Below are 22,508 nucleotides of genomic sequence, written 5' to 3'. Positions count from 1 at the left end.
CAGGGTTGGCACAGATGAATGTGGGTCATAGCAGCCACAGTTCTCCTCATCCAAGAGGCCAGGAAATCCAATGTGAGATAAAAGTTTATGACATATACTCTGCTCACCATAGCTGCAAGAAGATGTGGAACAAGGGGCGGAGCTCGATGTGTTACAAAGAGCTCTGGAATTGGCAGTGAGAAGAAGAGCCACCATAGGAACTCACTTGCCATCTGCTTTGAGCATTGCTCATGCCCATGGAGCCATATGCGAAGAAAGAATTCAACAAACAGCACAGAGATTTCCAATTAAAAACAAAGAACAAATATTGTCCCGACTTGATTCCACCTAGTGGACCAAAGGAGTGGCCATAGTAAAATCAAGGGCACAGCAGCTTGGAGATTGACAAATCTGTGTGGGAAATAGACTTGCAAAAAAGCTGCAGGAGAGGTTCCGCAACAAAGCATCCTGGTGTCAATTCCTGAGAAAGGACTTTCACCCCCAGAGGTGAGGCCTGGATAGAGTTGGGCAGGTAAAAAATTGACTGTCCATAAGACAAAATTGTCATGTCTGTTACAGAGCAATGCCCAATATGCCTTAAAACGAACCCTCTGAATTCAAAACCATCACCTCCAGGCATCACTGAAAGAGGGAACATTACCAGGGATTACTGACTGTGGGAAATGGAAAGACAAAAGCTTCCCTGCATTCAGGAGGGTTTGATCTGCAGCCTTGAAAGGAGCTTGAATTGGTGTAAGAATAAAGTACACAGGCATTTTGTGGAAACATCCTAACCTCATGTTTCCATGGCTTTGAGTAAGAATATGCCTTAAGTAAGTAAGAAACTGTATTGGATAAGATGGTGAAGGGTCTGTAGTGCAGCAATGTGATTGCACAGTGTAAGTGAAGAGTTTAGGAGTTACAATAGAGACATCTGTGTGCACGTGAGTTAGAAGCCCAGTGGGTAAAAACATCTGCAGTGCAGTAGAAGTGAATAAAGGTGATTGGTTAGAAAAGCAAAAGAACAGTCCATTGGATTAGAAAGTTATCTAGTATCTTGCAACAAAGAACTTGTGACTACTTTGTGCTATGGCCAACTGCCTGCTCCTCTAAAATCTCATGGCCTCTGAGACTGCTGTTTATCTGAGCAATGAATCCAATGGTAGCCCATCAGTAGTCCCATCTCTTCATTAAAAGTGGCGGCAATGATAACTGGCAAATGGATTTTTTGAGTTACCATGCCAACATGGGCTCAGGTATCTCCTGATATTGGTGTATTCCTTCTTGGGGAGTCCAGAACTTCTCCCATCACACCAAGGTGACTTCCCACTCACTCCTCCAAGAGATCATCTCCAGGCTGAAGGTGCCTACAGGGATGTCATCTGATAGGAGATCCCATTTGGTATCTGAGGTGTGACAGCAACTCAGTGAGCAGCTGGGAGTGGGACTGGGGGGAACTTGGAGCATGTGGGACAGTGGGAGCAGGATTGGGGTGCTGGGGGTTGCAACAGAGGAGAAAGCAAAGAAAGTTTCTGTACCCCTGAAGGCGCTGGGTAGAGTTTAAAGACTGACTGGCGAAAGCAAGAAGAGGATGTAAAAGTGTGGATATGCAGCATGAACGTGGGGGCAACTGGGAGCAACCATCCTTTTTATTGTGGGCTTTTAGATGAGGAGCAAAATTTCAACCTGCCCTACTCTATCCAGGCCACACCTCTGGGGGTGAAAGTCCTTTCTCAGGAATTGACACCAGGATGCTTTGTTGCGGAAACTCTTGTGCAGCTTTTTTGCAAGTCGATTTCCCACACAGATTTGTCAATCTCCAAGCTGCTGTGCCCTTGATTTTACTATGGCCACTCCTTTGGTCCACTAGGTGGAATCAAGTAGGATCAATATTTGTTCTTTGTTTTTAATTGGAGATCCTTGTGCTGATTATTGACTTCTTTTTTTGCATATGGCTCCATGGGCATGAGCAATGCTCAAAGCAGATGGCAAGTGAGTTCCTGTGTTTGCTCTTCTTCTCACTGCCAATTCCAGAGCTCTTTGTAACACATCGAGCTCCGCCCCTTGTTCCACATCTTCTTGCAGCTATGGCAAGCAGAGTATATGCCATAAACTTTTGTCTCACATTCTAGCCTGGAGAAGAGGAGGCTTAGAGGTGACCTTATTGCTCTCTACAACTTCCTGAAGGGACTTTGTAGACAGGTGGGGGCTGGTCTCTTCCACTGGGCAGTAAATGACAGAACACAAGGACACAGTCTCAAGCTACGTCATGGAAGGTACAGATTGAATATTAGGAAAAAATTTTTCATTGAAATAATTATAAAATACTGGAATTGTCTTCCCAGAGAGGTGGTAGAATCACCATCACTGGATGTGTTTAAAAAAAAGACTGGACATGGCACTTGGTGCTAGTCTACTTGAGGTGTTAGGACATAGGTTGGACTTGATGATCTCAGAGGTGTCTTCCAACCTCATTCTTCTGTGTGATTCTGTGTGATTTCCTGGCCTCTTGGATGAGGACAACTGTCACTGCTACGACCCACATTCATCTGTGCCACTCCTGGCTGATTGAGTTGTTTGGAAAAGCACCCCACAGGTCTCCTCTGAAGTGTCAGTTGATAGAAATCAAATAGAAAGTTTCAGTTCCCCTGGAGGCGCTGGATAGAGCTTAAAGCCTCCCTGGCAAAAGCATGAAAAGGATGTAAAAGTGTGGATAGACAGGATGAACGTGGCTGCAGCCTGTGGAGAACCAGATAAAGGGAACATCAATGAGGGTTTTTTGGCAAAGTCTGTTAACGTGGAAGGAGCGGCACCTGCCCAGAGCAAAAGTTGCAGGTGAGGTCATCTGGGCTTTTGGGGCTCTCAGTGGAAATGGTCCCCAGAGACCCCATTTTTATGGCCCTCCAGGACAATAAAAGAACTTCCAGAAAGAGGTGGAGCCATGCAAATTATTTCTTGAGAAAAAGCTGATTCTGTATTAGATAAGAAGCTGTTTGCAATGAATATTTATCATTGTGGTGGATAAATACCCTGTGGCAAAGTCCCCCCTTGAGCTGCAGGGCCAGGAGAGATCTGCTGTGAGTGTGAGCTGATAAAGAATTCCGGCTTTCTGATACCTGCAGTTCCATCAGGGAGTTCACTTCAACCAATTTTGGTATCAGGGTCTTGGGGGGAGCCCTAGGGACACTTGAGGGAGGGACATGGGACTGGGGTTGTGGAGTTTGGCCATGGAGGGCTCCTGGGGGGACATTGTGGATCAGGGGATGACCCCCAGATTTGGGTTGGGGTCCTGGGGTGACACCGAAACTGTCACACAACTGGGAGCTTGACTTGGGTCCTGGGTGGGGGCTGAGAGTGACAGTGGGGTGGGTGAGGAAGAGGCTTTAGGATTTTGGGTGAGGTTCCTGAATGGCCTGGATTCACAAGAGGTCTAAAGTGGTGTAGGATCAGGACTGAGTTCGTGGGGAGCACCGGGGGGACAATGGAAGGTTAAGCACTGGACTGGGATTGGGAGGGGGGCAGGTGGGGCACTGAGGGGACACTGGGGAGTCAGGGATCGTACCCAGGGTTTGGGCTGGGGAACTGGAGAGGGGCTAGGGTGACACTGGGGGGGAAGGCACGTGGAGCTTGGAGAGGGGTTGTGGGTCTGGTGGTCACAAGGACAACACTGGGGGACACACAGAAGTCTGGTCTGGGGAGGCACAGTGGGAGTGGGATGGGGGTAATGGGGGGAAATGCTAGAGGGACAGGGAGTAAGCCCAGAATTTGGATCAAGTTCCTGGGGGTCACTAGTGGGACACCGGTGGTTGGGGAATTGGGTCCACGGTAGTGGGATTGTTGTCCTGGGGTTCTGAAGGACACTGGGGAGTCCAGGAGTACCCCAGGATTTGGGCTCAGCATTCCAGGATGTGTCCACAGGTCTTCTGGACCGAGCTGCTCCTCAGCCCTGCCCCAGGCTGATACCAGGGCCCCTCCTCAGCCCCTGATTGAGGAACCCTTCCCATGTACACCCGTGAGCCTGAATTGTCTCCTCAGCATGTCCCTCTTTGTCCCCCAGTGTCCCACACTGCTCCTGGTGGCCCCTCCCTGCCATGGTCCTCCTGGCTCACACCCTGGCACTGCTGGCAATGACCATGGCCACCACGGCTGTCGAGGTGATCCCCCTGGACATGGCCCAGGACTCCTTTGATGACCAGTACCAAAGCTGTGGCCCTGCCATGACCAAGGCATTGCCGTCCATCTACAAGTTTGAGCTCGAGAAGAATCCTCTCTTTGCCAAGACCTGGGTGAAGGCCGAGGCTGAGTGGCGCAAGCGGGGCTCCCCTGTGGCCCCTCTGGCGTCCCCAGCCCAGGCCATCGCTGTCATGGCCTACACAATGAACGGCCTTTACAAGGACTTCAACGCGGCTGTGCATGTGGCCGGGCGCTCCAGCCAGGAATACCGGAACAACTTTCACTTCAAATCGTTGCATTTCCTGCTGACCAATGCCCTGGTGACACTGAGGCAGGCTCAGAACGGGCAGTGTCGCCACGTGTTTCGGGGCGTGCGTGGCATTCGTTTCAAGGCACAGCGTGGCCAGAAGGTCCGGTTTGGTCAATTCACATCGACAACGCCACGTAAAGAGGTTGCTCTGCTCTTTGGGAAAGACACGCTATTCCAAGTACAAACGTGCCATGGTGTGGACATCCGGCAGTTCTCCATGTATCCAGGGGAGGAGGAGGTGCTGATCCCACCATTCGAGACCTTTGAGGTCACCAAAGTCATCCGGATTGGGAAGAGGACATGGATCAGTCTCCGCTCCTCTGGGACCTTCAGCAAATACAACTGCGAGTGGCACTGAGGTGACCACAGGGGACAACCTGGGGAGATGGTGACGCCCACCGTGGCTTTGGGGACTCCCATGATAAGGCACAGGGGACCATGACACTCACTGGGCATGGGGGACAGTGGCATCCACTGTGTGTGGGGACACGGACCGCTGCAGCTGGAAACAAGGACAGGGATACCCAGTGCTGGGGATCCCCACAGTGTACAGGGCACACCCTTGACAGGGCACAGGGGGTAGGGACACTCACTGAGAGTTTGGGGACAGGGACACCACATGCTGGGGACACCAAGTCAGGGGACACCCATTGTGGGAATGAGAACAGGAACGCCCATGACGGGGCACAGCGATGGGGATCCCCACTTCTGGGAGGGAACACAGACAGGATCCCCCTGCCAGGGGACAAGGGGAACAGGGGCAGAGACACAGACAGGGAGGCCCCCCATACCGACCCTGTCCCTCCCCACCAACTGCAGTGCTGTGAGGATGGGCCCTGTGTGCTGGATGCAGGTGGGCCAGGACCCCTCATGGCAACCCCTGAACCCCCCCATGCCACACCCTGTTATCCCCTTGGCACTCCCTGACTCCCCCTGACCCCTGTCATCCCTAAGCTCACCATGACCCCCCTGACCTCCCTAGTCCCTGCTTCACCCCATCACCCCCCAGACACTCTGTCACCTCATGGCCCCCAACTCACTTGTCACCTCAACCCCCTCATTATGGCCATAATTGACCCCTTCACTCCCCACATGGTCCCCCTCATTCCCCTCTTTGTCCCCCAGGTGGGAGAATTCCCAGGGCCCCCATCCAACTCAGAGGACTCTTCCTGGCCACCACAGCCCTGGCAGTTGTCACCGGAATCCTCTGAGCCACAAGGCCACCAAGGCCACTGAGGTCACTGTGGTCACTGTGGCACCCTCAGCCACAAGGCTACCACAGCCACTGTGACCACTGATCCCACCACCGCCATTGTGCACAGCAAATCTATTAAACAATTCTATCAAAACAATTCCATTAAATAATTCTGACAAAGCTGGTGAGAAGATATAATTCTTCAGCAGGGCTTGATGTCGCTCCCCACACCAAGACTCCTGGGAACATCTCTTTCTCTCACCCTCGAGGACGATCCCTGGGGAGCATCCCCTTCCTGAGGGAACAATCTCACACACATTTCCTTCCCAGCAGGAATAGGGGACAGGAATCTCTGTCTGAGAGGGAACTGGGCATTCCCAAGCTCAGGTGATGGACAGCCAGGCCCAGCTCTGGTGCTTCACTCACAGTGGTCAATTCGGGGTTGGTGATTTGGGCTGGTTTTCACCCAATTCAGCACCAAAATCAGCACAAGACCCCTCCCAATGCAGCCCCGATGGCCACAAATGGGGCATCGTCCCTTGGGCACATTCCAGGCAGAGCATCCTGCCACATCCTGCACTTCAGGGAGACCTTAAAGGCTGGAAACTGGGAGGTTCAAGAGGGCAAGGGCAGGTTCTGCCCCAGGGGAGGGACAGTTCCCAATACCAGTCCTGGCTGGGGGGACCTGCTGGAGCAGCTCTGGAGAAGGACCAGAAGGTGCTGGTGTGTGTTGTAGGTGGGTAGAATGATGATTGCCTCCCACAACTAAGAGATGATTATTGTGTGTATGTTACAAGAAGTTTTGTTGAGATTTTAATTTCTTCTGATATGTAACTTTGTTATTGTGAGGTTCTTTTTGGACTCCCTCTGTTGTCCCTATAATCCCCTTCTCCTCCCTCTGTGTCCTTGCCGTCGGGCAACCCTGGTTGTTCGGCTTGCCAGGGACATGTGGAGGGAGGGCGTGTACCTGTGCCCAAAAACTGGAGGTGATGAAAAAAGGGCTAAAACCACAACCGAGGAATCCACATGCTCCAAAAAGGCAGACCTATGGAAGAGCCATGCAAAACAATCCTTGGAAGATGTAAACAAGTTTGTGGAACAAGTTTACTGTGGGTAAGGATCTATGAATACGCAACAGGCTGATGTAATGGAAAAGGTATTTAAGGGGTTTCCCTGATGGTGAAGGTGTGCTCTTGGCTGAGTGCCAAGACACACCTGGCCATAATCTTTGCTTTGTCTTTGTCTTTTATTGTCCTTTATTAAACTTTTAAACGTTTAACAGGACAGTGAACGTGTTTTCCACACTAAGTGTCCATAGGACAAAACTGTCAGGTCTGTTACAGAGCAATGCCCGATGTGTTTTAAAAAGCTCTTTGAATTCAAAACCATCACTGAAAGAGGAAACAATCCCAAAGATTATGGGCAAATGTATATTCAGAGCTACCATGCCAACATGGGCACAGGTATCAGGTATCTCCTGGTGTTGGTGGATCCCTTTTTGGGGTCCAGAACTTCTCCTCTCACACCAACAAGGCCAGGGAAGTCACCCAGGCACTGCCCCAAGAGATCATCCCCAGGCTGAAGGTGCTGACTGGAATGTCATCTGATAGGGGAGCCCAAGTGGTATCTGAGGTGTGGCAGCAACTCAGTGAGCAATGCAGAGGGGGACTGGGGGGCACTGGGGGAACATGGGACGGTGGGATTGGGGTCGTGGGGGGTGAGCAATAAGAGAGAGAATAGAAAGATTCAGTTCCCCTGAAGGTGCTGGACAGGGCTTAAAGATGAACTAGTAGAAAATCATCAAAGGATGTAGAAGTGTGGACACAGCAGGGCAAAGGTGGCTGGAAGCTGTGGAGAATCAGATACGGGCACTCCTGTGAGGACTTTTTGGCGAGTTCTGTAACACAGGGGGAGCAGTGCCTGCCGAAAGTGAAAGTTCAAGCTGAGGTCATCTGGAATATATGGGCACTCAGTGAAATCCACACCGAGAACCCCTACTTTTAGGACTCTGCAGGACAATAACAGGACTTCCAGGAGGAGGCGGAGCCATGCAAATTTTTTCTAGGAAAAGTGAAGTTTCTGTACTGGGTAAGGGACACATTTTAATGAATATTTATAATTATGATGGGTAAGTACCCCGTAGCAAAGTCTCCCCTGACCTACAGGACCAGGAGAGATCTGCTGAGTCCAAGCTGATAAAGAATTCCAGCTTTTTGATACCTCCATTTCCATCAAGGAAATCACTCCGGCTGATTTTGGTTTCAGGGGCTGGGGGACACTGGGGACTCTTGGGGTGGGACTTGGGACTGTGGGATTGGTATTGTGGACATGTGGGGACACTGTGGGAGTCACAGGGCTGGGATTGGGGTCATGGGGTGGCTGGGAGACACTGTGGGGGCAGGAGGTGATGCCCAGATCTGGCTTGAGGTCCTGGAGTGACACCAAAGAAATTGAGGACTGGAAGTGGGATTGGGGTCTGGGGTTGGGCTGAGGGGGACACTGGGGGTCCCAGGGAGTGTCCTAGGGTGACGTTATGATGCTTGCATCCCCAGTCATCTGTTCTGTTTATGCTGGATATTCTGTTCTGTGCCTTCAAGACTGGCTCTGAAGAGCGAATGATTTGTTTTGGGTTTTGTTATCAGCCTGCTCCTCCACGGCTGGTAGGACACAGAGACGGGGAGTACATAGTGTGGCTTTTGCTTTTTGCTTGGCCTTTTGCTTTGCTCCTGCTTTGCTCTTGCTTTTTGCTTCTTCTAATTCGTTAGTTTAGCTAAGCAGTCCAAATTTTTCCCTGGACTGTTTTTCCTTTCCTTTTTTGGAACTACTCAAGCCTGCTCTGGACTGGGACCTGGGAAACACCAAGAGTTTGCACCTTGTGGCCTGCAGCAGCTATTCCCAGCACCGGAGGGACTGACAACAGAGCGACCATTCCCAGAAGAGACTTTCTGAATTTGTCATCTTTTTCAGAGCGGTGAAATAGTGTTGTCATCCAGTACTGTTCATTCTGTGTGCTTCGAGGTGTTTTGCCTGTTAAACAAACAGGTTCTTTCCACTTCTCTCCGAGGAATCCTTCCTGAACCAGCTGGGGGAAGGGGCAGTGTGGATTTGCTTTCTGGAGGGGCCCCCTTTGGAGGTTTTCTCCCAAAGTTGCCCTAAACCAGGACAGATGACAAATTCAGGAAGTCTCTCTGGTGGGTGGTCGCTCTGTTATCAGTTCCACCGGAGCTGGGAAAGGGCTGCAGAGCAGGCCCTGGTCGGCTACAAGGTGTGAGCTTTTGGTGTTTCCCTGTGTCCCAGTCTGGAGCAGGTTTGAACGATTCCAAGTAAAGGGAAAGATAAACAGTCCAGAGAAAACTCGTACTGCCTCAGCTAGCTAAACTAACTGACAAACCCAAAAAGCAGAAGGAGCTCGGTGTTCTGCCCTGTTCGTGTCCAGACATCAACAGTGTGCTAGCAGACTGTGGAGGAGGAGTCCAGTCCCTGATAACAAAACTCTGTGCTTCTTCTTCTCCCATCCTTCACTCTTAGCCAGTCATGAGGGCACAGAATATAATCTCCAGCATAGCAGAACACACGACTGGGAATACAAGCATCATAAAATCACCCCAGAACAATGGGAAAACAGAGAGTATCTAAAAACCAAACCACAAATACATAATCACACATCGACAAAACTCCTCTTAACATTGACACAATATTCATCCCTTAATTGTGAGAGCAAAACAACACATTATCAATCAATAACAATGCTGTAGCGGCCCCATCCCTGGAAGGGTTCAAGGCCAGGCTGGGCAGGGCCTGGAGCAGCCTGGCCCAGGGCAAGATGTCCCTGCCCATGGCAGGGCTGGCACCGGATGGGCTTGAAGGTGGCTCCATCCCAAAGCATGGCAGAGCCCCCAGGGCCGGGATGGGGCGGGGCGGGCGCTCGGCAGAGCCAGCAGCTCGTGCTGCCGCCTGCTGTTGGCAGCCGGAACTGCAGCTGGGGGCGGCGCATGCACAGTGCCGCTGATTTCCCGCACTCGCTGCTGCCCTCCGGTGGACAATTTCCAATCTGCAACTGCCAGAATCCCGAAATCCCAGAATGGGTCAGGCTGGAAGGACCCAGAGTGGGCTCCTGGCCCAACCTCCCAGCTCAGGCAGCGTCATCCCTGAGCACAGGATTGGTTACTGAGCAGGCCAGAACAGGACATGGCACTGAGCAGAACTGGATACAGCAGTGGGCAGAGCTGGACGCAGCAACCCTGGTGGGCCTCACCAGGAAGGGCAGAGGGGTACAGCCGATCCCTGACGTCCAGGCTCTGCTCCTCCTGATATCCCCTGGATCCCTTCTGGCCCCAGGACACACAGCCAGCTCCACTGCTGACCGACCAGCAAACCCCAGGTTCTTCTACAGAGCTGTTGCAGCAGGTTCCCCCCAGCCTGCACGGACACTAAGGACTGTCCCTCCCCAGGGACAGGACCTGCCCTTGGCCTTATGAGCCTCCCAGTTTCCAGCCCTTAAGGTCTCCCTAAAGTCCTGGATGTGGCAGGATGCTCTGCCAGGAATGTGGCCATGGGTCAATGGCCCATTTGTGGCCATTGGGGCTGCATTGGGAGGGGTCTTGTGCTGATTATTTTGCTGAATTGGATAAAAGCAGCCCAAATCCCCAATCCTGAATTGACAACTGAGGATGAAGCACCAGAGCTGAGCCTGGCTGTCCATCATGTGACCCTAGGTATATCCAGTCCCCTCTCAGACAGAGATTCCTGTCCCCTGTTCCTCCTAGAAATGAAATGTGTGTGAAGTTCCTCCCTCAGGAAGGGGATGCTTCCCCAGGATCCTTCTCGAGGCAGAGAGAAAGAGATGTGTCCACGAGTGTTGGTGTGGGGAGTGACATCGAGCCCTGCTTACGAATTGTCAGTTTTGCTGGCTTTGTCAGATTTATTCAATGGAATTATTATGATTGAAATATTTAATAGAATTGCTTTGCACTATGGCCTTGGTGTGCACAGTGGTCCCAGTGGTAGCCTTGGGGCTGAGGGAGTCTTGGCGACCATGGTGGCCACGGCTGCCACAGTGACCTCAGTGACCTCGGTGACCTTGGTGGTCTAGAGCTCAGAAGATCCCGGGGATGCTCCCACCTGTGGGACAAAGAGGGCGATAATTGGGAGACCATGTGGAGAGTGAGGGGGTCAGGAATGGCCAAGAAGGGGGCTTAGGGGTGGCAGGAGAGGTGGGGGCCATGAGGTGATAGGTGACAGGATGTCGTGGGTGGGTGGGTATGGGGGGTATCGGGGTGAGGTAGGTCAGAGGGGTCATGGTGGGCTTAGGGATGACATGGGTCAGGGGTCGTCACAGGGTGCCATGGGGGGTGGCAGGGGGTGACATGGATTCAAGGAATGTCGTGGAGGGTCACAGCCCACCCATGTCCAGCACACGGGGCCCATCCCAACGGCACTGTTTTGGCGGGCAAGGACAGGGTCAGTATGTGCGGGGCCCAGTTTCTGTCCTGCCCTGGCAGGGGTGTTCCTGTCCCTATCCCCTCCCAGAAGTAGGAATCCCCATCTCCATGCCCTGTCATGGATTTTCTTGCCCTGGTGCCCATAATGGATGCCCTCAAATTTGATGGCACCAGCACTGGGTGTCCTCCTCCCCACAAACTGAATGGCTGTCCGTGTCCCCCATGCCCAGTGAGTATCATTGTCCCCTGTGCCTTATCATGGGTGTCCCCAGGGCCACAGTGGGTGTCCCCATCACCCCAGACTGTCCCCTATGCTGTCACCTCACTGCCACTTGCAGTTGTATTTACTGAAGGTCCCAGCGGAGCGGAGACTGATCCATGTCTTTTCACCATTCCGGGTGACTTTAGTGACCTTGAAGGTCTCGAATGGTGGGATCAGCACCTCCTCCTCCCCTGGATACATGGAGAACTGCCGGATGTCCGCGCCATGGCACGTGTGCACCTCAAAAAACGTGTCTGTCCCAAAGTGCAGAGCAATCTCTTTATGGGGTGACGTCGATGTGAATTGACCAAACCGGACCCTCTGGCCACGCCGTGCCTGGAAACGAACGTCACGCACGCCCCGGAACACGCGGCGACACTGCCCGTTCTGAGCCTGCCTCAGTTTCACCAGTGCCTGGGTCAGCAGGAAATGCAGCGTTTTGAAGTGGAAGTTGTTCCGGTATGCCTGGCGGGAGCGCCCAGCCGTGCGCACGGCCGCATTGAACCTCTTGTACACATGCTGTGATGTGTATGCCATGAGGGCAATGGCCTGCCAATGGGACGCCAGAGGGGACACAGGAGAGCCCCGCTTGCGCCACTCAGCATCAGCATGATACCAGCCCCCGGCAAACACAGGATTTTTCTGGTACTCAGAGTTGTAGAGGGATGGCAACTTTGCATTCATGGCAGGGCCACAGCCCCGGTACTGGTCATCAAAGGAGTCCTTGGCCATGTCCAGGGGCACCACCTTGATGGCCACGGTGGCCACGGTCATTGCCAGCAGTGCCAGGGTGTGAGCCAGGAGGGCCATGGCGGGGAGGGGTCACTGGGACTGGTGTGGGACACTGGGGGACAAAGAGGGACACACTGAGGGGACAAATAAAGCACACAGCAACACATGGGAAGGGTTCCTCTGTGAGGGGCTGAGGAGGGAGGGGGGTTAGCCCTTGGAGGTGGGGGGGCACCTTTGGCTAGAATGTCCCTGGACACATCCTGGGATGATGAGACCAAATCCTGGAGTCATTCCTGGATTGCCCTCAGAAGCCCAGGAGAGCAATCCCACTCCCATGGTCCCATGCCCTCAACCCTTTGAGACCTCCTGGAACCCCAGGAACTCCATTCAAATTCTGGGGTCACTCCCTGTGCCCCCAGCAGTTTCCCCCTGGACCCACCTCTGTGTCCCCCCCAGTGTCGTCCCTGTACCTATAAGCCCCACAAGCCCTACTCCCACTCCCATATCAATTAACCCCATAGTGTCACCCCAGCCCAAACCCTGGGAACAATCCCTGACCTCCCCAGTGTGCCCTCAGTGCCCCGTGAGGCCCATATCCCAATCTCACTCCTGTGTTTACCCTTCTGATATCCCCTCAGTGTTGCCCAGGAACTCAATGCTGCTCCCAATCCTCTGCGACCCTCTTGTGACCCCAGGCCCACAGAATCTGCACCCCCCAGCCATCCCCTCACCCCCTCCCACCGTGTCGCCCAGATCCCTCTCCCAGAGCAAAATACCTGCCCCAATACCATTACCCATTTCATGTCACGCCAGAACCACAACACAAATTCACAGGTCACTCCCTGCCCCCCAGAATGTGCCCCTGGAACCCCCCATGGTCCCACTCCACAATCCCAGGCCCACGCCCCTCCCTCAAGTGTCCCCCAGCCCCTGATACCAAAATTGGCCGGAGTGAAGTCCCTGATGGATCTGCAGGTATCAGAAAGCCGGAATTCTTTGACAGCTCACACTCACAGCAGATCTCTTCTGATCCTGCAGCTCAGGGGGGAATTTGCCACAGGGTATTTATCCACCACAATGATAAATATTCATTAGAAGGGGCTTCTTAGCTAATGCAGATACATCACTTTCTCTGGAAATAATTTGCATGGTTCTGCCTCATTCTGGAAGTCCTTTTATAGCACTGGAGGGTCACCCAAAGGGGTTTCTGGGTGTGGGTTTCCCTGCGTGCCCCATTATGCCAGATGACCTTTCCTGCAACTTCTGCTTTGTGCAGGCGCTGCTCCTTCTGTGGCCCAGAACTTGCAAAAGACCCTCACTGGAGTCTCCTTTATCTGTTTCTCCAGGGATTCCATTGATGTTCATCCTGGTATCCACACTTCTACCTCCTTTTTTGCTTTAGTCTGTTCATCTTTAAGCTCCATCCAGCACTATTAAGGGATCTGGAATTTTCTTTCTCTCTCTTACTGCTCACAGCCCAGATCCCCAATCCCACTCCCACAGTCCCATGGAAATGTAGGAACTCACCTGACATCTACTTTGAGCATTGCTCATGCCCATGGAGCCAAGTGGAGAGACAGAAGTCAATTAACAGCACAGGGATCTCCAATTAAATAAAAAGAAGAATTACTGTCCCTCCTTGATTCCACCCAGCTGCCCAAAGAAGTGTCCGCACTACAATCCAGGGCACAGCTTTTTGGGGATGGACAAATCCCTGTGGGAAATACACTTGCAATAAAGCTGCACGAGAGGTTTTGCAACAAAGCATCCTGGTGTTAATTCCTGAGAAAGGAATTTCACCCCAGAGGTGAGGTCTGGATAGAGTTGGGCAGGTTGAAAATTGGCTGCTTATCTAAAAGCCCACAATAAACAGGGTAGGTGGGTGGGTGAGAGGTTACTCCCAATAACCAGGTCAGGCCCTCCCCAGCTGATGCTGCAATTTGTAAAGGAGAAAAGCAGCAGCAAAGCTCTGGGGAATCGATGCGATGGGGACCGGTCTGCGGCCTCAGATCCTCAGTGTCCCATAGGACAAAATTGTCATGTCTGTTACAGAGCAATGCCTGATGTGTTTTCAAAAGAACCCTTTGCATTAGAAACCATCACCTCCAGGCATCACTGAAAGAGGAAACACTCCTGGGAATTACTGGCAAATGGCTTTTCTGAGCTACCATGCCAACATGGGCGCAGGTATCTCCTGGTGTGGGTGGATCCCTTTTTTGGGGTCCAGAACTCCTTCTGCCACACCAACAAGGCCAGGGAAGTCACCCAGGTACTGCCCCAAGAGGTCTTCTCCAAGCTCAGGGTGCCTACAGGGATGTCATCTGATAGGGGAGCCCAAGTGGTATCTGAGGTGTGGCAGCAACTCAGTGAGCAGTCGGGAGTGGGACTGGGGGAACTGGGGGGACATGGGACTGTGTGATTTTGGTCATGGGCGGTGAGCAATAAGAGAGAGAATAGAAAGTTTCAAATCCCTTAATAGTGCAGGACAGAGCTTAAAGATAAATAGGCAAAAGCAAGAAAAGTTTGGTAGAAGTGTGGATACCCAGGATGAATATGGGTGGAATCCCTGGAGAAACAGATAAAGGAGATCCAGTGAGGGTCTTTTGCAAGTTCTGGGCCACAGAAGGAGCAGCGCCTGCACAAAGCAGAAGTTGCAGGAAAGGTCATCTGGCATAATGGGGCACTCACTGAAACCCACATCCATAAACCCCTTTGGGTGACCCTCCAGTGCTATAAAAGGACTTCCAGAATGAGGCAGAGCCATGCAAATTATTTCCAGAGAAAGTGATGATTCTGCATTAGCTAAGAAGCCCCTTCTAATGAATATTTATCATTGTGGTGGATAAATACCCCATGGCCAAATCCCCCCCTGAGCTGGAGAACCAGGAGAGATCTGCTGTGAGTGTGAGCTGATAAAGAATTCCGGCTTTCTGATACCTGCAGATCCATCAGGGACTTCACTCCGGCCAATTTTGGTATCAGGGGCTGGGGGACACTTGAGGGAGGGGCGTGGGCCTGGGATTGTGGAGTGGGACCATGGGGGGTTCCAGGGGCACATTCTGGGGGGCAGGGAGTGACCTGTGAATTTGTGTTGTGGTTCTGGCGTGACATGAAATGGGTAATGGTATTGGGGCAGGTATTTTGCTCTGGGAGAGGGATCTGGGCGACACGGTGGGAGGGGCTGAGGGGATGGCTGGGGGGGGGTGCAGATTCTGTGGGCCTGGGGTCACAAGAGGGTCGCAGAGGATTGGGAGCAGCATTGAGTTCCTGGGGATCACAGGGGGGACATCAGAAGGGTAAACACAGGAGTGAGATTGGGATATGGGCCTCACGGGGCACTGAGGGCACACTGGGGAGGTCGGAGATTGTTCCCAGGGTTTGGGCTGGGGTGACACTAGCGGGGGAAATGATATGGGAGTGGGAGTAGTGTTGTGGGGCTTGTGGGCACAGGGACAACACTGGGGGGACACAGAGGTGGGTCCAGGGGGAAACTGCTGGGGGCACAGGGAGTGACCCCAGAATTTGAATGGAGTTCCTGGGGTTCCAGGAGGTCTCAAAGGATTGAGGGCATGGGACCATGGGAGTGGGATTGCTGTCCTGGGGTTGTGAGGGGAATCCAGGAATGACCCCAGGGTTTCGTCTCATCATCCCAGGATGTGTCCAGGAGTGTTCTAGCCAAAGGTGCCCCCTCACCTCCAAGGGCTAACCCCCCTCCCTCCTCAGCCCCTCACAGAGGAACCCTTCCCATATATCGCTGTGTGCTTTATTTGTCCCCTCAGTGTGTCCCTCTTTGTCCCCCAGTGTCCCACACCAGTCCCAGCGGCCCCTCTCCGCCATGGCCCTCCTGGCTCACTCTCTGGCACTGCTGGCAATGACCGTGGCCACCGTGGCCATCAAGGTGGTGCCCCTGGACATGGCCCAGGACTCCTTCGATGACCAGTACCGGGGCTGCAGCCCTGCCATGATTGCAGCTTTGCCGTCCCTCTACAGCTTCGAGTACCAGAAGAATCCTCACTTTGCCAGCGGCTGGGTGAAGGCTGAGGCTGAGTGGCGCAAGCGGGGCTCCCATGTGTCCCCTCTGGCGTCCCCAGCCCAGGCTGTGGCTGTCATGGCCTACACAATGAAGTACCTATACAAGGAGTTCAACGCTGCCGTGCGTGCAGCTGGGCGTTCCCGCCAGGAATACCGGAACAATTTCCACTTCAAAATGCTGCATTTCCTGCTGACCGACGCCCTGGTGACACTGAGGCACGCTCAGAACAGGCAGTGTCGCCACGTGTTCCGGGGCGTGCGTGATGTTCTTTTCAAGGCACGACGTGGCCAGAGGATCCGGTTTGGTCAATTCACATCGACATCGCTGAGCAAAGAGATTGCCCAGAAATATGGAGCAGACACGATATTCGAAGTGCACACGTGCCACGGTGTGGACATCCAGGCTTTTTCCTATGATCCTAGCAACCGAGAGGTGTTGATCCCACCATACGAGACCTTCAAGGTCACCAAAGTCTCCCAAAATGGGAAGAAGACAAGGATCAGTCTCCGCTCCGCCGGGACCTTCAGCAAATACAGCTGCGCGTGGCTGTGAGGTGATGCAACAGAGAACAGCCTGGGGGGATGGGGACAGCCTTAATCAGGCACAGGGGACAATGACATTCACTGGGGGTGTGGGACAGGTGCATTCACTGTGGGTGGGGGGGACAAGGACACCCACGGCTGGGGACAAGGACAAGGATACCCAGTGTTAGGGACACTCACAGTAGGTGGCAGGACAGCGACACCCAGTGCCGGGGATGCCGACTGTGAGCAGGGGACGCCCCTGAAAGGGCACAAGGAGTGGGGACACTCACTGAGAGTTTGGGGACTTGCCATGCTAGGGACACCAAATCTGGCGACACTGATTGCGGGCATGGGGATAGGAAGGCCCATGACGGGGCACAAGGATGGAGAACTCCACATCTGAAGGGAGACAGGGACAGGGACACCACTGCCAGGGGTGGACAGGGACAAAGTCAGGGAACCCTCTGTACCGATCCTGTCCCTCCACACCAAAGGCAGTGCTGTTGGGACGGGCCCTGTGTGCTGAATGCAGGTGGGCCAGGACCCTCCCTGGTACTCCCTCTCTGAACCCCTGTCACCCCCTGTCAACCCCATGGCAACCCCTGACCCCTAACATCCCTAAGCCCACAATGATCCCTGGACCTTCCTGGCCCCCAACCCCCCCGTGGCCCCCTTGACACCCTGTCACCTATCCCCTCATGGCCCCCATCTCTCCTGTCACCCCTAACCCCCCATTATGGCCATCTCTGACCCCCTCACTCCCCACATGGTCTCCCATAATGTCCCTCTTTATCCCCCAGGTGGGAGCATCCCCACGGCCCCTTTCCACCACAGAGGACGCCTCCAGACCACGGTGGTCCCAGCAGTGGCCACCAGGATCCTCTGAGCCACAAGGCCACCAAGTTCACCAAGGTCACTGTGGCAACCATGGCCACCATGGCAACCATGGCCACCATGATCATGGAGACTACCGCAGCCACAAGGCTACCACAGCCACCCTGGCCAGTGTGGCCACCAAGGCCATTGTGCAAAGCCATTTTATTCAATCATATCTATCACAATAATTCTAGTAAAAAAATCTGTTACAGCCAGCAAAACGTCAAAATTCTTAAGCAGGGCTCGAGGTCATGGCCCACACTCGTGGGAATGTCTCTTTCTCTCAACCTCCTCTCTTGAGGAGGGCCAAGGAGGAACCATCCAGGGCCAAGAACCTCACACATGTTTCATTCCAAGGAGGAGCAGGGGAGAGGAATCCCTGTTTGAGAGGCGACTGGACATTCCCAAGGTCAGGTGACAGATGGCCAGGCTCAGCTCTGGTGCTTCACCCTAGTTGTCAGTTCAGGGTTGGTGATTTGGGCTGGTTTTAGCCCGATTCAGCACCGAAATCAGCACAAGACCCCTCTCAATGCAGCCCTGATGGCCACAAATTGTCAAGGGGGCATTGCCCCTTGGCTGCATTCCAGGCAGAGCATCCTTACAAATCGTGCAGTTCAAAGAGACCTTAAAGCCTGGAAATTGGGAGGTTCAAGAGGGCAAGGGCAGGTCCTGTCCCTGGGGAGGGGCAGTCACCTGTTCCTGTTCAGGCTGGTGGGAAGCTGCTGCAGCAGCTCTGGAGAAGGACCAGGGTTTGCTGGTGGATGACCAGTGGAGTTGGCTGTGTGTCCTGGGGCCAGGAGGGATCCATGGGGCATTGGGAAGAGCAGGCCCAGGAATTCAGGAAGTGTTTGTACCCCTCTGCCCTTCCCAGTGATGCACATTTGGATTGCTGTGTCCAGCTCTGTCCAGTGCTGTATCCAGTTCTCCCCAGTGCCATGTCCAGTTCTGGGCTGCTCAGTAACCAATCTTTTGCTCAGGGATGGCGCTGCCTGAGCTGGGAGGTTGGGCCAGGTGCCCCCTCTGGGTCCTTCCAGCCTGACCCATTCTGGGATTTGGGGATTCTGGCAGTTGTGGTTTGGGAATTGTCCACCGGAGGGCAGCAGCGAGCGTGGGAACCCATCTATAACAATGCTGTGGCTGCCCCATCCCCATCCGTGTCCAGGACCAGGTTGGGCAGGGCCTGGAGCAGCCTGGCCCAGGGGAAGATGTCCCTGCCCATGGCAGGGCTGGCACCGCACAGGCTTGAAGGTGGCTCCATCCCAAAGCATGGCAGAGCCCCCGGGGCCGGGATGGGGCAGGGCGGGCGCTCGGCAGTGCCAGCAGCTCGTGCTGCCGCCTGCTGTTGGCAGCCGTAACTGCAGCTGGGGGCGGCGCATGCGCAGTGCCGCTGATTTCCCGCGCTCACTGCTGCCCTCTGGTGGACAATTCCCGAACCACAACTGCCAGAATCCCCAAATCCCAGAATGGGTCAGGCTGGAAGGACCCAGAGTGGGCACCTGGCCCAACATCCCAGCTCAGGCAGCATCATCCCTGAGCACAGGATTGGTTACAGAGCAGCCCAGAATTGGACACAGCACTGGACAGAGGTGGACACAGCACTCCTGATGTGTGTCACTGGGAAGGGCAGAGGGGCACGAACACTCCCTCACCTCCTTCCCCCCCCCCCTCCTCATTTGCCCTGGATCCCTTCTGGCTCCAGGATGCATGACCAGCTTTACTGGTTACCCACCAGCTTGTCCAGGTCCTTCTCCAGAGCTGCTCCAGCAGGTCCCCGCCATCTGGGGCTGACATGGGGAACTGTCCCTCCCCAGGGCCAGTACCTGCCCTTGCCCTCTTGAACCTCCCAGTTTCCAGCCTTTAAGGGTCCCCCTGAAGTGCAGGATGTGGTAGGATGCTCTGCTTGGAATGTGCCCAAGGGACAATGCCTCATTTGTTGCCTTTGGGGCTGCATTGGGAGGGGTCTGGTGCTGATTTTGTTGCTGAATTGGGCTAAAGTCTGCCCAGATCCCCTACCCCGAATTGACAACTGAGGATGAAGCACCAGAGCTGGGCCTGGCCGTCCATCACCTGACCCTGGCAATGTCCAGTCGCCTCTCAGACAGAGATTCCTCTCCCTATTCCTCTCGGGAATGAAATGTGTGTGAGGTTCCTCCCTTGGGAAGAGGATTCTCCTGAAGGATCCTCCTGGAGCTTGAGCGAAGGAGACATTCCCATGAGTGTTGGTGTGGGGAGTGACATTGAGCCCTGCTTAAGAATTATCCATTTTTGCTGGATTTGTTTTGATCAAGTTATTTATTGGAATTGTTTTTATAGGATTATTTAATAGAATTGCTTTGCACAATGTCCTTGGTAGTCACACTGGCGACAGTGGCTGTGGTAGCCTTGTGGCTGAGGTGATCATGGTAGCCATGGTTGCCACAGTGACCTTGGTGACCTTGTTGGCCTTGTGGCCTTGTGGGTATAAGGATCCCAGTCGCCACTGCCAGGGCTGTGGTGGCCAGGAGGAGACCTCCAAGTAGGAAGGAAGTCCTGGGGATGCTCCCACCTGGAGGACAAAGAGAGGGGCGTCAGAGGGACCATGTTGGGAGTGAGGGGGCCTCGGACAGCCATAATGGAGGGTTAGAGGTGACAGGCGAGATGGGGGCCATGAGGTGACAGGGTGTCAATGGGGGCACAGGGGGGTACAGGGATCAGGGAGGTTGGAGAGAACATTGGGGACTTAGGGGTCACAGGGATTTGGGGGAGTTGTGGTGTGCCATAGGGGGTCACAGGGGGTGACAGGGGTTCAGGGAGCACCATGGGGGGTCCTAGCCCACCCACATCCAGCACACAGGGCCCACCCCCACAGCACTGCATTAGGTGGGGAGGGACAGGGTTGGTACAGGCAGGGCCCAATCTCTGTCCTCCCCTGGCAGGGGTGCTCCTGTCCCTGTCCCCTCCCAGATGTGGGGGTCCCCCTTCCCTGTGCCCTGTCATGGACGTTCTTGCTCCTGTGCCCATAGTGGTTGTCCCCAGACCTGGTCTTCCCCGCACTGGGTGTCTCTGTCTCTACTCTCTCAGTCAGTGCCCCCACAGATGGCAAGTGAGTGTCCTCACACCCTGTGCCCTGTCATGTGTGTCCCCTGTCCCGATATTGGGTGTCCCCAGCCGTGGATGTCTCTGTCCTTGTCCCTAGCTATGGATGTCCGTGTCCCACCCACAGAGTGGGTGCCCCTGTCCCTGTCCCGATGCCCCCCTGTGCTATATCATGGGTGTCCCCAAAGCCACACTGGGTGTCCCCATCACCTCAGACTGTCCCCTGTGCTGTCACCTCACAGCCACGCGCAGTTGTGTTTGCTGAAGGTCCCAGTGGAGCGGAGACTGATCCATGCCCTCTTCCCATTCCGGGTGACTTTGGTGACCTCAAAGGTCTCGTATGGAGGGATCAGCACCTCTCGGTTGCTCAGATAGAAGGAAAAAGCCTGGATGTCCACACCATGGCACGTGCGAACCTCGAACAGGGTGTCCGTCCCGTATTTCTGGGCAACCTCTTTGCTCAGCGATGTTGATGTGAATTGACCAAACCGGACCCTCTGGCCACGCCGTGCCTGGAACCGGACATCATGCACACCCCGGAACACGCGGCGACACTGCCCGTTCTGAGACTGCCTCAGTGTCACCAGGGCCTTGGTCAGCAGGAAATGCAGCGTTTTGAAGTGGAAGTTGTTCCGGTATTCCTGGCGGGAACGCCCAGCTGCACGCACGGCCGCGTTGAAGTCCTTGTAAATGTCCTTAGTTGTGTAGGCCATGAGGGCGACGGCCTGGGCTGGGGACGCCAGAGGGGACACAGGGGAGCCCCGCTTGCGCCACTCAGCCTCGGCCTTCACCCAGGTCTGGGTGAAGAGAGGATTCTTCTGGAACTCAGTGTGGCTGAGGGCTGGCAACGCTGCCGTCATGGCAGGGCCGCAGCCCCGGTACTGGTCATCAAAGGAATCCCGGGCCATGTCCAGGGGCACCACCTTGATGGCCACAGTGGCCACGGTCATTGCCAGCAGTGCCAGGGTGCGAGCCAGGAGGGCCATGGTAGGGAGGAGCCACTGGGACTGGTGTGGGACACTGGGGGACAAAAGGGGACACACTGAAGGGACAATTCAAGCAGACAGAGGTACATACAAAGGCTCCCTTTGTGAGGGGCTGAGGTGGGGAAGGGGGTTTCAGCCCAGGGGAGAGGGGGCAGCTCCGCTTAGAAGATGCCTGGACACTTCCTGGAATGCTGATCTGAAAACCTGGGGTCAATCCAGGACTCCCCAGTGTCCCACACACCCCCAGGACATAATTCCCACTCCCATGGCCTCATATCCTCAACACTTTGTGGCCTCCCAGCCCCCCAGGACCATGATTCAAATTCTGGGGTCACTCCCTGTTCCCCCAGCAGTGCCCCCCAGGACTCCAATCCCACTCCCAAAATGCCCTCCATGGACCCCACTACTGTGTCCCACCCAGTGTCATTCCTGTGCCCAAAAGCCCCACAACCCCACTCCCAGTCCTGTGTCACTTCCTCCCATAGTGTCACCCCAGCCCCTTTGCAGTTCCCCTCCCAAACCTTGAGGACAATCCCTGACCTCCCCAGTGTCCCCCCAGTGCTTCATCAGCCCCCCGTCCCAATCCCAGTCCTGTGTTTACCCTTCTGGAGTCTCCCCAGTGCTCCCCTGGTCCCCAATGCTGCTCCCAATCCTCTGTAGACCTCTCGTGATGCCTGGCTGATTACAAACCTCAACTAAATGTCTAAACCCACTCCCTCACCCACCCCGTGGTCCTCCTTCTGAAATAGCCCTCTCCCAGGCCCCAATTCCACTCCAAGTCCCATGATCATTTTGATTTCACTCCAGAACTCCAACCCAAATCTGGGGGTCACCCTCTGCCCCCACAATGTTCCCTGGAGCCCCCCATGGTCCCACTCCACAATCCCAGTCCCATGCCCCTCCCACAAGTGTCCCCAGTGTG

The 22,508-nt window shown here is 54.4% G+C and overlaps 4 protein-coding genes across 4 annotated transcripts in view; 2 read left to right on the top strand and 2 right to left on the bottom strand.

The window, feature by feature from the left end:
* The first annotated feature begins 4,070 nt into the window (after nt 1-4,070).
* Nucleotides 4,071-5,620, top strand: LOC119697931 (NAD(P)(+)--arginine ADP-ribosyltransferase 2-like). The gene is made up of 2 exons (XM_038129318.1): nt 4,071-4,821; nt 5,588-5,620. Exon 1 carries the CDS (start codon nt 4,071-4,073, stop codon nt 4,818-4,820), a length of 750 nt encoding a protein of 249 aa, XP_037985246.1. The 3' UTR covers nt 4,821; nt 5,588-5,620.
* Nucleotides 5,621-10,573: 4,953 nt separating this feature from the next.
* On the bottom strand, nt 10,574-13,121 carry LOC119697455 (erythroblast NAD(P)(+)--arginine ADP-ribosyltransferase-like). Its single transcript, XM_038128254.1, has 3 exons — nt 13,030-13,121; nt 11,420-12,204; nt 10,574-10,778 (listed from the first exon to the last, which is right to left on the bottom strand). The coding sequence occupies exon 2, from the start codon at nt 12,168-12,170 to the stop codon at nt 11,421-11,423; it is 750 nt and encodes a 249-aa protein (XP_037984182.1). The 5' UTR covers nt 12,171-12,204; nt 13,030-13,121; the 3' UTR covers nt 10,574-10,778; nt 11,420.
* A 2,790-nt stretch (nt 13,122-15,911) lies between these two features.
* On the top strand, nt 15,912-16,677 carry LOC119697454 (NAD(P)(+)--arginine ADP-ribosyltransferase 2-like). The gene has a single exon (XM_038128252.1). It carries the CDS (start codon nt 15,928-15,930, stop codon nt 16,675-16,677), a length of 750 nt encoding a protein of 249 aa, XP_037984180.1. The 5' UTR covers nt 15,912-15,927.
* Nucleotides 16,678-20,820: 4,143 nt separating this feature from the next.
* The window catches only part of LOC119698256 (NAD(P)(+)--arginine ADP-ribosyltransferase 2-like), a 202,465-nt gene continuing 200,777 nt past the window's right edge, over nt 20,821-22,508 (bottom strand). The window contains exon 2 of the mRNA XM_038129970.1: nt 20,821-21,620. Within this exon, the coding sequence (XP_037985898.1) occupies nt 20,837-21,586 (750 nt within the window). The 5' untranslated portion in view covers nt 21,587-21,620 and the 3' untranslated portion in view covers nt 20,821-20,836. The remainder of the gene's footprint in view (nt 21,621-22,508) is intronic.

Source organism: Motacilla alba, chromosome 2 (genome assembly GCF_015832195.1).
Source record: "Motacilla alba alba isolate MOTALB_02 chromosome 2, Motacilla_alba_V1.0_pri, whole genome shotgun sequence".
Taxonomy (NCBI): domain Eukaryota; kingdom Metazoa; phylum Chordata; class Aves; order Passeriformes; family Motacillidae; genus Motacilla; species Motacilla alba.
The sequence above is the reverse complement of the archived record's forward strand: the minus strand, read 5'-3'. Positions and strand labels throughout refer to the sequence as shown.

Bases quoted from the DNA above. Each gene is read 5' to 3' on its own strand.
- LOC119697931 (XM_038129318.1), top strand. From the start codon at position 4,071: ATGGTCCTCCTGGCTCACACCCTGGCACTGCTGGCAATGACCATGGCC.
- LOC119697455 (XM_038128254.1), bottom strand. From the start codon at position 12,170: ATGGCCCTCCTGGCTCACACCCTGGCACTGCTGGCAATGACCGTGGCC.
- LOC119697454 (XM_038128252.1), top strand. From the start codon at position 15,928: ATGGCCCTCCTGGCTCACTCTCTGGCACTGCTGGCAATGACCGTGGCC.